Here is a 12,622-nt window from a genome sequence, read left to right as displayed (position 1 = left end):
TGAACTTAATAATGATCATTCCTAACAAATTTAGCATGCACATAACTGAATCACAGGTGGCAAACAAGACTCTGCCACTTTCAATGAACACATCCAGTGCTTAATCACCAAGGCAAGAAAATTACCGGCTCTGCACATGCTAAGAACCTTCTCCCAGTCATTGTTCCTTCAAACGCAACAAGCCTCTCTGATGGCTTCCCATGCTTCTCGCACAACACTATCAGATCTAGCTCAAGACCCTTGTAATCCGGGTCCTCAAGAGAGAAAGGCACCTGCCCAAGCAAAATCCAAGTTACCATCATGTGCAGAGGACGAGGACAAATCAAATCAAACGAAATCCTAACAATAAAGACCACCTACACACAAAAATCCCCAAATTTCCTAACCCTAACCCTAACCCTAGCTCCAATGGAGTAACTTACCTGGTTCAGCCCATCGGTGGAGGTTTTGGAGTGCATGTACGGGAGGCTTGAGTTGTCGTCGCTGCTCTCGTCCTCCAGAACCATGGCTGCGGCGGCGTGCTGTGGCGGGCGCAGGCGATGGCGAGGCAGGAAGAAAGAAAGAAGAAGCGAGCGCGGTCGGGGTCGGGGTCTGACTCGGTCGCACATAAACGGGCCGAGCCGGCCTCGTCCGAGTCAGCGCGCAGCCAGCGCAGGCGACGCGCGCACTGGCCAGCGTGGCGCCTGACGGGCGGGCCCAATCGGTCAGCTTTAGTGTCAATACGTACAAAACGAGCTTTTAGTCTTTTTTGCAACGGCTAGCCCCAATCTTGGTACTGACACGTAAAAATTACCAATCTTGATATCAATCTGCTTCCAATGCCCCAATTATGGTACTTCTGTGCAATTTACTCAGCACAACAGGCCGCCTTTTGTTTTTACCCGGTTCTAGTAACGTTCTAATCCATCCGCGCGCGCCCGCATTAACGCTGGGCTGAGGGTGCGCCACCAACCAGTCGAGGTCGGGGCCTGCGCTGCGTGCGTCGCGTGGCACCGGCGCTCGCGCTCGGGTCGGCCGCGTCCCGTTGCTTGCTCCAGCGATTTTGATTTCTCCCGTTCAAATTTGAATCGCCACCGCACCGGCCCGGTCGCCTTTACGGAACCCGGTGCCCCTCTCACCATCTCGTAGCCGCAGCCCGCGGCCGCGCCTCCATTTATTAATCCCGTTTTCCACGAGAGCAGAGCAGAGAGAGTGGAGCGGTGGACTGACCCGGGGAGGAGACTCCTTTTCTCTTTCTCGCGCCGCTGTGCCGCCTGCTTCTTGCCTGCCCGCCTTTCCACCACACCCGTCCCTCTCCTTCGTGCTCCTCCCCTCTCCTCTCATCCATCCCAGGACGACGCGCTGCAGACGGCGAGGCCAGCCAGAGGCCGGGCGGGGCAACGGGCGCCGGCCATGCCGAGATCCAGGTGCGTGCGGTGCCCACTTCCTTCCCTCCAATGTCCGGTGTCGGTTTCGCTCCTTGCTGAGCCATGCCGTTGGTGCGCATTCAATCTCCCAGGGGGTCCGAGCTGCCGCAGCGGCCGTCGCCGCGCGCGCCGCTGCACCTCAAGACCACGGCCTCCTCCGAGGCCAATGGCGCGCACCACCGCCTCCTCGTCGACCGGAGCAGCCCCAAGGTCGCCGACCGGCACTCGCCGCGCAGCCCGCTGCCCGAGGTACGCTGCTGTTTCTGAGTTGTTTACGCTCTACTCTGGCTATGCTCGCCATTTGATCTGACGACGGCGGCGCCATTTGCAGAAGAAGCGCGCGGGGACCCGGGTGGCGGAGCTGGAGACCAAGCTGGGGAAGGTGCAGGACGAGCTCAAGAAGCTGCGGGAGCAGCTCGTCTCCGCGGAGGCCGCCAAGAAGGACGCGCAGGTCGCGCTCGAGGAAGCCAAGAAGCATGTCGGCACCAAGGGGAGCCCCAAGCCGGCGGCGTCTCCTCCCTCCCCCGCTCCTCTACCGGTCGAAGACGAGAAGAAAACTGAGGAGGTGAAGGTCGTTGAAGAACCGGCGGCCGAGGAGGAGGAGGAGGACAGCAGCATAAACTCCCCGGCGACCGATGTGTTTGAGGTCGTCCGGACCGAGTCGGGCGACAAGGAGAACCAGAGCGCGCTCGTCGCCGAGGACAGCGAGGAGGTGAGCTGCGGAGACAAGGCGGCGCTGGCCGAGGAGGATGTGGAGGTGGAGGAGACCAAGACCATGATTGAGGAGGATAGCAAGGACTCCGCGGCCGCCATTGGCGCCGGTGAAAAGGAGAACCCGGAGGTCGTGGAGCTCAAGGCCCAGCTGATGGCCAAGGAGATGGAAGTCGCCGTCCTCACGGCCGACAATGCGGAGCTCAAGAAGCAGGCCGACGAGGCCGCGGCGGCGGTCAAGAGGGCCGACGAGGAGGCTGTGGCCAAGGCTTTCCTCATCGAACAGGAGCTCAAGGAGAACGCGGCGCGGGAGGCCCGGATGGGCGAGCAGCTGAGGGCATCCGAGGCCGCGCGCGAGGCGCTGGACGCCGAGATGCGGCGCCTGCGCGTGCAGACCGAGCAGTGGCGCAAGGCGGCCGAGGCAGCCGCCGCGGTGATCGGCGGGGACGCCCATCTCGTCGGTCACCACGGCCTTGCCGGCAATGGCAACGGGTGGGGGTCCCCGGCGACGATGCCGGACGACGGCGACGACGAGGGGTTCGGCAGCAAGCGGAAGGGCGCCGGCATCCGGATGCTCGGCGACCTGTGGAAGAAGAAGGGCAACAAGTGAAGTGAAGGTGACAACCAGAGTGGCATATCTATATATGCCCAACGCTCGTCTCTCTCGGGTCACAGATCCACAGTTCGCGACTGCGAGCTAGCTCAGCTCGCGCTCTAGCTCATGCTTGGATCATGCACTGATGTTTACTGCATTTTGGTTCGGATTTCACTTATGTTTGTATGATGATGAGATGATGTTCGTGAGATTAATCTGTGTTTGGTGCCTGCGTCGTGAACTGTGTTGAACTGCATGATGGTGATCGATGGCTCGATGCTGCATGGCTGGACTGTTCGCTGCGGCTGCCCATTGTAAGATACAGTTCGGCGTTATCTTGGATTCTGTTGAAGCTACTGGACTGTTCGCTGTTCTAGGGAGTATTTTGGTAATCTTTTGGTCATGATTTGATGCGTGGAACAGGAACTGAAATTTCCTGCTGAGCTATTCTAATACTAACGAGATTCTTGCAAATATTCTGAAGGATCTGTTATGATTTTCGAAGTAGCCGTACAAATTCTCAATCAGCAGCAGCTCGAACATGATAAGATGCTGAACACTTGACGATTGTTGATGATTATAGCGGCTGCTTACTTCACGGTTGTTGATGATGGCTTTGGATTTTTGGATTCAGTTGGTGATGAGAGGATTTTTGGATTCAGTTGTTGATGATGGCTTTGGAGTTTTGGATTGAGTTGATGATGAGAGGATTTTTGGGAGATGCGGCCAAAGATTTGAGCAGCACTCCCAGTCGCAGGTAATAATTTTTGAAATGGCCCGGCGTCAAAGGTCTCCTCCTGGACCACACGCTGAGGCTGAAAACCGTGGAGTTAGAAACCAAAAATAACCCTTCGCACTTTTGCAGTGCCACACTGCAAAAGGTGTGAGGCGCTGGGGCACGCACGAAATCTGCGAAAGACGTACGCGTGGGGTACGTGAATGATCGAGTTGTTCATAGCAAGTGTCGATTAGGGCAACTCCAAGTCATATGACCCCAAATCGTCTGCCCACACTTGTTTGGGGTAAACGGACAAAAACTGCGGCGGAAGCAAACGGATAAATGTCCATTTTCGGTCCGCTTTCGAACCATTTCCGGCTAAAATTTGGGCCGCGTTTGCGTCAAACGGTCAGCGCGCGGACGGGCGGGACGCGCGCCCTTGTCCTCCCTTGGCCCGCCCGTCGGAGACACAACCCCATTTCTTCCTCCCTTTCGTCGCTCTGCCCTCGACCCCTCGCCAGCGCCGCCGCCACGCCCGTCATCCACCTTGCTTTGCCCGTCGATGGAGCAGCCCCTTTTCTTCCTCCCCTGTCGTTGCTCTGCCCTCCGTCCGCGGTTGTCCACCTTGTTGCGAACCAACAGCCTCAACGTGCCCTTTCCGGCCGCGTCTCCACCACGACCGCAAGGTGTTCGACGCTTTGCTCGCAAGGTACCATGGATAGCGGAGATGAGTACTTCTTTCACAATTTCATTTGTTCATCGGATGATTCATCCCTCGGACGATGAGGACATAGTGGTGGCAACATTGGTCGTCCATGACCACATTAGTAGGATGTGGCCTCGGTTCAGGGGATCAATCCCTGGCCATGCCCCGGCCTTAAACCGCAATAGGGAGAAAGGACACCACCTCCTCTATTCCGATTACTCTGCGAGAACCACAGTGTACAAACCGCATCAATTTCGTCGCCGCTTTCGAATGAGGAGGCATGTCTTCAATCGTATTCGGGAAGGAGTGGTTGCATATGACCCGTACTTTGAATGCAAAGAGGACGCCCTTTGCAAACTTGGCTTCTGTTCTTACCAGAAATGCGATGCGGCTATTCGCATGCTTGCATATGAAATTCCTAGTGATCTTGTGGATGAGTATGTGCGTATGAGTGAGTCCACATGTCTCTTCTCAATATATAGTTTCTGCAAGGCCGTGGTGGCAGTGTTCGGTCCTGAATACCTGAGAGAACCAAATGCCGCCGGTACAGAGAAGTTGTTGACGATTAATGCCGAGAGGGGCTTTTCGGGCATGCTTGGTAGTATTGATTGTATGCATTGGAAGTGGGAGAACCGTCCATTTGCTTGGCAGGGGTAGTACAAGGGACATGTGAAAGGTGCCACTGTCATACTTGAACCTGTGGCTTTACAAGATCTATGGATATGGCATTCTTTCTTCGGCATGGCTAGTACTCACAATGATATTAGCGTTCTTCAGCATTCTCCAGTGTTTGCAAGGCTTGTAGAAGGCCACTGCCCGGATGTCAACTTTGAGATCAATGACCACCATTACAACAAGGGAAATTATCTAGCAGATGGTATCTATTCCCAGTGGTCCACTTTTGTGAAAACCATACCCAATCCGCAAGGAGAGAAGAGACAGAGGTTCGCCCAAATGCAGAAGAGTGCTAGGAAAGATGTGAAGCGTGCATTTGGTGTGCCTCAGTCTCGATGGGGTATTGTTCGAAACCCTGCATGGACATGAAGCACTCAGAAGCTTTTGGGAGATGATGGTTGCTTGTGTGATCACGCACAACATGATCGTTGAGGATGAGCGTGATGGCGGCATCTATGATCAAGGGTTTGATTTTCAGGGTGAGAATGTTGAGTCTGAGCACCCACCTCCTGTAGACTTTGAACAGTTTGTTCAATTTCATCGTGAGTAGCGTGATCGAAACAATCATACGCAACTGCAAAATGACTTGGTTGAGCACACGTGGAATCACATTGGCAGTCAGTAGATCTATCGGTTTAATCACATTAGCAATACGGAAAAAAAATACCAGAAAAAAAAAGCAATATCGAAAAAAGGTCTATGATCTGGTGAACAAAGAGAAAGCTGGGAGGGGGAAACCGAGCTAAGCATAGAAGATTAGAAGTCAAGGATGGTGGCCCGAGCTCTGGGCTGGGCTGGGCTGCCTTTGGGTTTGGGACGAGAAGCTTCAGCGGTGCAGTGCACAGAGCATCGATTTCAAAACTGTGGAAGCTCGCCTCGCTGCTGCGACGCGGCAGAGGCAGACACTGCGTGCTCACAGTCATAGCCTCATAGGACCGGGCAGTGCGAAAGGCTGAAAGGCTGGTGCAATGCGATGGCAGCCATGGCACAGGGGCGCGAGAGGCGGAGGAGGAGGCACGCAGTCGCAGGGCAGCGAGCGCTTCGCTTGGCTTTGCCCGTCGCGCGCACGCAGACGCAGGAACGCAGGACATGAGTGGCATGTCGCTAGCTGTTGGAGCTCTGCTGCCGCCTGGCCCATGGGCCATGGCCATGGGCTCCGCAGCGCAGGCTGTTCCAGTCCACAGTCCACACACGCGCATACGTGTCTGTCTGCGTGGAGTGGCCCGACCCCCCGTCGTCGCTCGCTGCCATTGATGAGGACAGCCTGCGCTGCGCTGCGCTGCTCCGGCCCGGTGGCAGGTCTCATGCATCATGGACATCATGGACTTGCACGGCGTCGGGAGTTCAGACCTGGCCGGCTCCTCGGCTTGCTAGTGGCGCATGCATGCATACCAGTATGTATGGTCCAGTGGCTGTGCCGATCTGGTGAGACGCCGCGCCGTCCGTCCGTCGAGACCGGAGGTGGGTCTGGATCGTGAACTGGATTCGACCGGCTTTATTGTCATGCGTGTTGGTGCCCGTGGCCGCTGGCCTGGTCGCCGGAGTGGTTGCGCCGGTTTATTGGCGTCTGTCTCTGTCTGTACGACGCAGGAAATGTGCGCTCGCCGCATGTGATGTGCCCAAAACGAGCTAGCTAGGACGAGAGATACATGCAGGGTACCGCTTGAAAGCTCTGCTCTTGTTATGACCATGCACGTGCTGGTTGGCGACCGTGTACCGCGCCGTTTCTCTGCACCGTTGCGTCTGAGCGTGAAAACATGCATGACAAGCATGCTGCGATGGCATGGCAGCAGGCCTCCATGGCTCGTTCAGATATAGACGGAGAAAATCTATCATGATGTAAATGTCGCTGGTTTTTACTTGGAGTGGACGGTTTCAGAAGTTTTGTGATGCTGGGGATCGGGAGACATGCCAAGGTGTTTGGTTGATTCCTGGTAGAGGGGCCTTGTGGTAATGCGCGCGCTGTAAACGTCTGTAGCACGCACAGTGTCCACGATCGCGACTGTACCGGCCATGGCCCATGGGGATGGGGGGCACACATTTTCTGGTTCGTGGAACAGTGTGGCTCCGTATTAATGTTGTGGCCTTTGCTCTGCTCTGCGTGGTGTAGGCCACAGCCACCACGCGCAGCTAGTCTCGGTACACAGCACGCAAGGTTCCCACGTTCAAGTGTGTGGATCGGATGGCATCTTTCTCTTCTCTTTACATTTCTCAAATGAGAGATGATTCCTCAATGCTTCTCTACTTTTTTGAGTTGAATCCTTCTATACTCAGGGTTTTTAGGTTCGTGGCTCCATGGCGGCCGTCGATTCCTCGGTTGCAGGTGGCGGACAGATTGCTCGGCCCAAAGATCATTTCTATAGCGAGAAGGAGGAACTTTCTTATTAAGGCAACTCGTGTAATTCTATAAGCTTATCACAAAGAACTTTTTTTTTGAAAAGGACGATTACCCCCGGCCTCTGCATCTGAGCGATGCATGCAGCCATTTTATTAATTATTCACAAAGACCTTACGAAGTAGTACATCAAGTAGTCTGAAGCCACCATCCTAGCAACAACTGTCACTATTCTTATCCAATTGATGAAGGGGTGCCGATGTTGGAAATATGCCCTAGAGGCAATAATAAAATGGTTATTATTATATTTCCTTGTTCATGATAATTGTTTATTGTTCATGCTATAATTGTGTTATCCGGAAATCGTAATACATGTGTGAATACATAGACCACAATATGTCCCTAGTGAGCCTCTAGTTGACTAGCTCGTTGATCAACAGATAGTCATGGTTTCCTGACTATGGACATTGGATGTCATTGATAACGGGATCACATCATTAGGAGAATGATGTGATGGACAAGACCCAATCCTAAGCATAGCACAAAAGATCGTGTAGTTCGTTTGCTAGAGCTTTTCCAAATGTCAAGTATCATTTCCTTAGACCATGAGATTGTGCAACTCCCGGATACCGTAGGAGTGCTTTGGGTGTGCCAAACGTCACAACGTAACTGGGTGACTATAAAGGCGCACTACGGGTATCTCCGAAAGTGTCTGTTGGGTTGGCACGAATCAAGACTGGGATTTGTCACTCCGTATGACGGAGAGGTATCTCTGGGCCCACTCGGTAATGCATCATCATAATGAGCTCAGTGTGACTAAGGAGTTAGCCACGGGATCATGCATTACGGTACGAGTAAAGAGACTTGCCGGTAACGAGATTGAACAAGGTATTGGGATACCGACGATCGAATCTCGGGCAAGTAACATACCGATTGACAAAGGGAATTGTGTACGGGATTGATTGAATCCTCGACATCGTAGTTCATCCGATGAGATCATCGTGGAACATGTGGGAGCCAACATGGGTATCCAGATCCCGTTGTTGGTTATTGACCGGAGAGTCGTCTCGGTCATGTCTGCATGTCTCCCGAACTCGTAGGGTCTACACACTTAAGGTTCGGTGACGCTAGGGTTATACAGATATTAGTATGCGGTAACCTGAAAGTTGTTCGGAGTCCCGGATGAGATCCTGGACGTCACGAGGAGTTCCGGAATGGTCCGGAGGTAAAGAATTGTATATAGGAAGTCCAGTTTCGGCCACCGAGAAAGTTTCGGGGGTCACCGGTATTGTACTGGGACCACCGGAAGGGTCCCGGGGGTCCACCGGGTGGGGCCACCTATCCCGGAGGGCCCCATGGGCTGAAGTGGGAAGGGAACCAGCCCCTAGTGGGCTGGGGCGCCCCCCTTGGGCCTCCCCCTACGCCTAGGGTTGGAAACCCTAGGGGTGGGGGGCGCCCCACTTGGCTTGGGGGGCAAGCCACCCCCCTTGGAGATTGGATCTCCCAGGGGCCGGCGCCCCCCCAAGGCCCCTATATATAGTGGGGGGAGGGAGGGCTGCAGCACCCTAGCCCCTGGCGCCTCCCTCTCCCTCCCGTGACACTTCTCCCTCCCGCTTGCGCTTGGCGAAGCCCTGCCGGGATCCCGCTACTTCCACCACCACGCCGTCGTGCTGCTGGATCTCCATCAACCTCTCCTTCCCCCTTGCTGGATCAAGAAGGAGGAGACGTCGCTGCTCCGTACGTGTGTTGAACGCGGAGGTGCCGTCCGTTCGGCGCTCGGTCATCGGTGATTTGGATCACGACGAGTACGACTAGATCAACCCCGTTCACTTGAACGCTTCCGCTCGCGATCTACAAGGGTATGTACATGCACTCCTCTCTCTCATTGCTAGATGACTCCATAGATTGATCTTGTGATGCGTAGAAATTTTTTAATTTCTGCTACGATCCCCAACAGTGGCATCATGAGCTAGGTCTATGCGTAGTTTCTATGCACGAGTAGAACACAAACTTGTTGTGGGCGTAGATGCTGTCAATTTTTCTTGCCACTACTAGTCTTATCTTGTTTCGGCGGCATCGTGGGATGAAGCGGCCCGGACCGACCTTACACGTACGCTTACGTGAGACAGGTTCCACCGACTGACATGCACTAGTTGCATAAGGTGACTAGCGGGTGTCTGTCTCTCCCACTTTAGTCGGAACGGATTCGATGAAAAGGGTCCTTATGAAGGGTAAATAGAAATTGGCATATCACGTTGTGGTTTTACGTAGGTAAGAAACGTTCTTGCTAGTAACCTATAGAAGCCACGTAAAAACATGCAACAACAATTAGAGGACGTCTAACTTGTTTTTGCAGCATATGCCTTATGATGTGATATGGCCAAAAGGATGTGATGAATGAAATATATGTGATGTATGAGATTGATCATGTTCTTGTAATAGGAATCACGACTTGCATGTCGATGAGTATGACATCCGGCATGAGCCATAGGAGTTGTCTTTATTTTTGTATGACCTGCGTGTCATTGAATAACGCCATGTAAATTACTTTACTTTATTGCTAAACGCATTAGCCATAGAAGTAGAAGTAATCGTTGGCGTGACAACTTCATGAAGACACGATGATGGAGATCATGATGATGGATATCATGGTGTCATGCCGGTGACGAAAATGATCATGGCGCCCCGAAGATGGAGATCAAAAGGAGCAAAATGATATTGGCCATATCATGTCACTATTTCATTGCATGTGATGTTTATCATGTTTTACATCTTATTTGCTTAGAACGACGGTAGCTTAAATAAGATGATCCCTCGCAATAATTTCAAAAAAGTGTCCCCCTAACTGTGCACCGTTGCGAAGGTTCGTTGTTTCGAAGCACCACATGATGATCGGGTGTGATAGATTCTAACGTTCGCATACAACGGGTGTTGACGAGCCTAGCATCTACAGACATGGCCTCGGAACACACGCAATACACTTAGGTTGACTTGACGAGCCTAGCATGTACAGACATGGCCTCGGAACACGGAAGACCGAAAGGTCGAGCATGAGTCGTATAGAAGATACGATCAACATGAAGATGTTCACCGATGTTGACTAGTCCGTCTCACGTGATGATCGGACACAGCCTAGTTGACTCGGATCATGTTTCACTTAGATGACTAGAGGGATGTCTATCTGAGTGGGAGTTCATTGAATAATTTGATTAGATGAACTTAATTATCATGAACTTAGTCTAAAATCTTTACAATATGTCTTGTAGATCAAATGGCCCACGCTAATGTTGGCCTCAACTTCAACGCGTTCCTAGAGAAAACCAAGCTGAAAGATGATGGCAGCAACTATACGGACTGGGTCCGGAACCTGAGGATCATCCTCATAGCTGCCAAGAAAGATTATGTCCTAGAAGCACCGCTAGGTGACGCACCCATCCCAGAGAACCAAGACGTTATGAACGCTTGGCAGCAGCGTGCTGATGATTACTCCCTCGTTCAGTGCGGCATGCTTTACAGCTTAGAACCGAGGCTCCAAAAGTGTTTTGAGCAACACGGAGCATATGAGATGTTCGAAGAGCTGAAAATGGTTTTCCAAGCTCATGCCCGGGTCGAGAGATATGAAGTCTCCGACAAGTTCTTCAGTTGTAAGATGGAGGAAAATAGTTCTTTCAGTGAGCACATACTCAAAATGTCTGGGTTACACAACCGCTTGACTCAGCTGGGAGTTAATCTCCCGGATGACGCGGTCATTGACAGAATCCTTCAGTCGCTTCCACCGAGCTACAAGAGCTTTGTGATGAACTTCAATATGCAGGGGATGGAAAAGACCATTCCTGAGGTATATTCAATGCTGAAATCAGCGGAGGTGGAGATAAAAAAGGAACATCAAGTGTTGATGGTGAATAAAACCACTAAGTTCAAGAAAGGCAAGGGTAAGAAGAACTTCAAGAAAGACGGCAAGGGAGTTGCCGCGCCCGGTAAGCCAGTTGCCGGGAAGAAGCCAAGGAATGGACCCAAGCCTGAGACTGAGTGCTTTTATTGCAAGGGAAGTGGTCACTGGAAGCGGAACTGCCCCAAATACTTAGCGGACAAGAAACTGGCAACACTAAAGGTATATGTGATATACATGTAATTGATGTGTACCTTACCAGTACTCGTAGTAGCTCCTGGGTATTTGATACCGGTGCGGTTGCTCATATTTGTAACTCAAAACAGGAGCTGCGGAATAAGCGGAGACTGGCGAAGGACGAGGTGACGATGCGCGTCGGGAATGGTTCCAAGGTCGATGTGATCGTCGTCGGCACGCTACCTCTACATTTACCTACGGGATTAGTTTTAAACCTCAATAATTGTTATTTAGTGCCAGCTTTGAGCATGAACATTGTATCTGGATCTCGTTTAATGCGAGATGGCTACTCATTTAAATCCGAGAATAATGGTTGTTCTATTTATATGAGAGATATGTTTTATGGTCATGCCCGCTGGTCAATGGTTTATTCTTAATGAATCTCGAACGTGATGTTACACATATTCATAGTGTGAATACCAAAAGATGTAAAGTTGATAACGATAGTCCCACATACTTGTGGCATTGCCGCCTTGGTCACATTGGTGTCAAGCGCATGAAGAAGCTCCATGCTGATGGACTTTTAGGGTCTCTCGATTATGAATCATTTGACACATGCAAACCATGCCTCATGGGCAAGATGACCAAGACTCCGTTCTCCGGAACAATGGAACGAGCAACCAACTTATTGGAAATCATACATACTGATGTGTGCGGTCCAATGAGTGTTGAGGCTCGCGGTGGCTATCGTTATGTTCTCACTCTCACTGATGACTTGAGTAGATATGAGTATGTCTACCTAATGAAACACAAGTCTGAGACCTTTCAAAAGTTCAGGGAATTTCAGAATGAGGTGGAGAATCAACGTGACCGAAAGATAAAGTTCTTACGATCAGATCGTGGGAGGGAATATTTAAGTCACGAATTTGGTACGCACTTAAGGAAATGTGGAATCGTTTCACAACTCACGCCGCCTGGAACACCTCAGCGAAATGGTGTGTCCGAACGTCGTAATCGCACTCTATTGGATATGGTGCGATCTATGATGTCTCTTACCGATCTAACGCTCTCATTTTGGGGCTATGCTTTAGAGACTGCCGCATTCACTTTAAATAGGGCTCCGTCGAAATCCATTGAGACGACACCGTATGAATTATGGTTTGGGAAGAAACCTAAGCTGTCGTTTCTAAAAGTTTGGGGATGCGATGCTTATGTCAAGAAACTTCAACCTGAAAAGCTCGAACCCAAATCGGAAAAATGCGTCTTCATAGGATACCCTAAGGAAACTATTGGGTATACCTTCTACCTCAGATCCGAAGGCAAGATCTTCGTTGCCAAGAACGGGTCCTTTCTGGAGAAAGAGTTTCTCTCGAAAGAAATAAGTGGGAGGAAAGTGGAACTTGATGAGGT

The 12,622-nt window shown here is 51.7% G+C and overlaps 1 protein-coding gene across 1 annotated transcript; it reads left to right on the top strand.

Annotated features, from left to right (window-relative positions):
* The first annotated feature begins 1,123 nt into the window (after positions 1–1,123).
* LOC109743500 (interactor of constitutive active ROPs 4) lies at positions 1,124–2,927 on the top strand. The gene is made up of 3 exons (XM_020302595.4): positions 1,124–1,406; positions 1,499–1,655; positions 1,738–2,927. The coding sequence occupies exons 1-3, from the start codon at positions 1,393–1,395 to the stop codon at positions 2,725–2,727; spliced, it is 1,161 nt and encodes a 386-aa protein (XP_020158184.1). The 5' UTR covers positions 1,124–1,392; the 3' UTR covers positions 2,728–2,927.
* The last annotated feature ends 9,695 nt before the right edge of the window (positions 2,928–12,622 follow it).

The sequence above is a fragment of the Aegilops tauschii genome, chromosome 3 (assembly GCF_002575655.3).
Source record: "Aegilops tauschii subsp. strangulata cultivar AL8/78 chromosome 3, Aet v6.0, whole genome shotgun sequence".
NCBI classification, from domain to species: domain Eukaryota; kingdom Viridiplantae; phylum Streptophyta; class Magnoliopsida; order Poales; family Poaceae; genus Aegilops; species Aegilops tauschii.
The sequence above is the reverse complement of the archived record's forward strand: the minus strand, read 5'-3'. Positions and strand labels throughout refer to the sequence as shown.

Excerpts from the sequence above, each read along its gene's own strand:
- LOC109743500 (XM_020302595.4), top strand. Across the intron at positions 1,656-1,737 it reads CGCGCAGCCCGCTGCCCGAG|AAGAAGCGCGCGGGGACCCG; the intron begins GTACGCTGCTGT and ends CGCCATTTGCAG.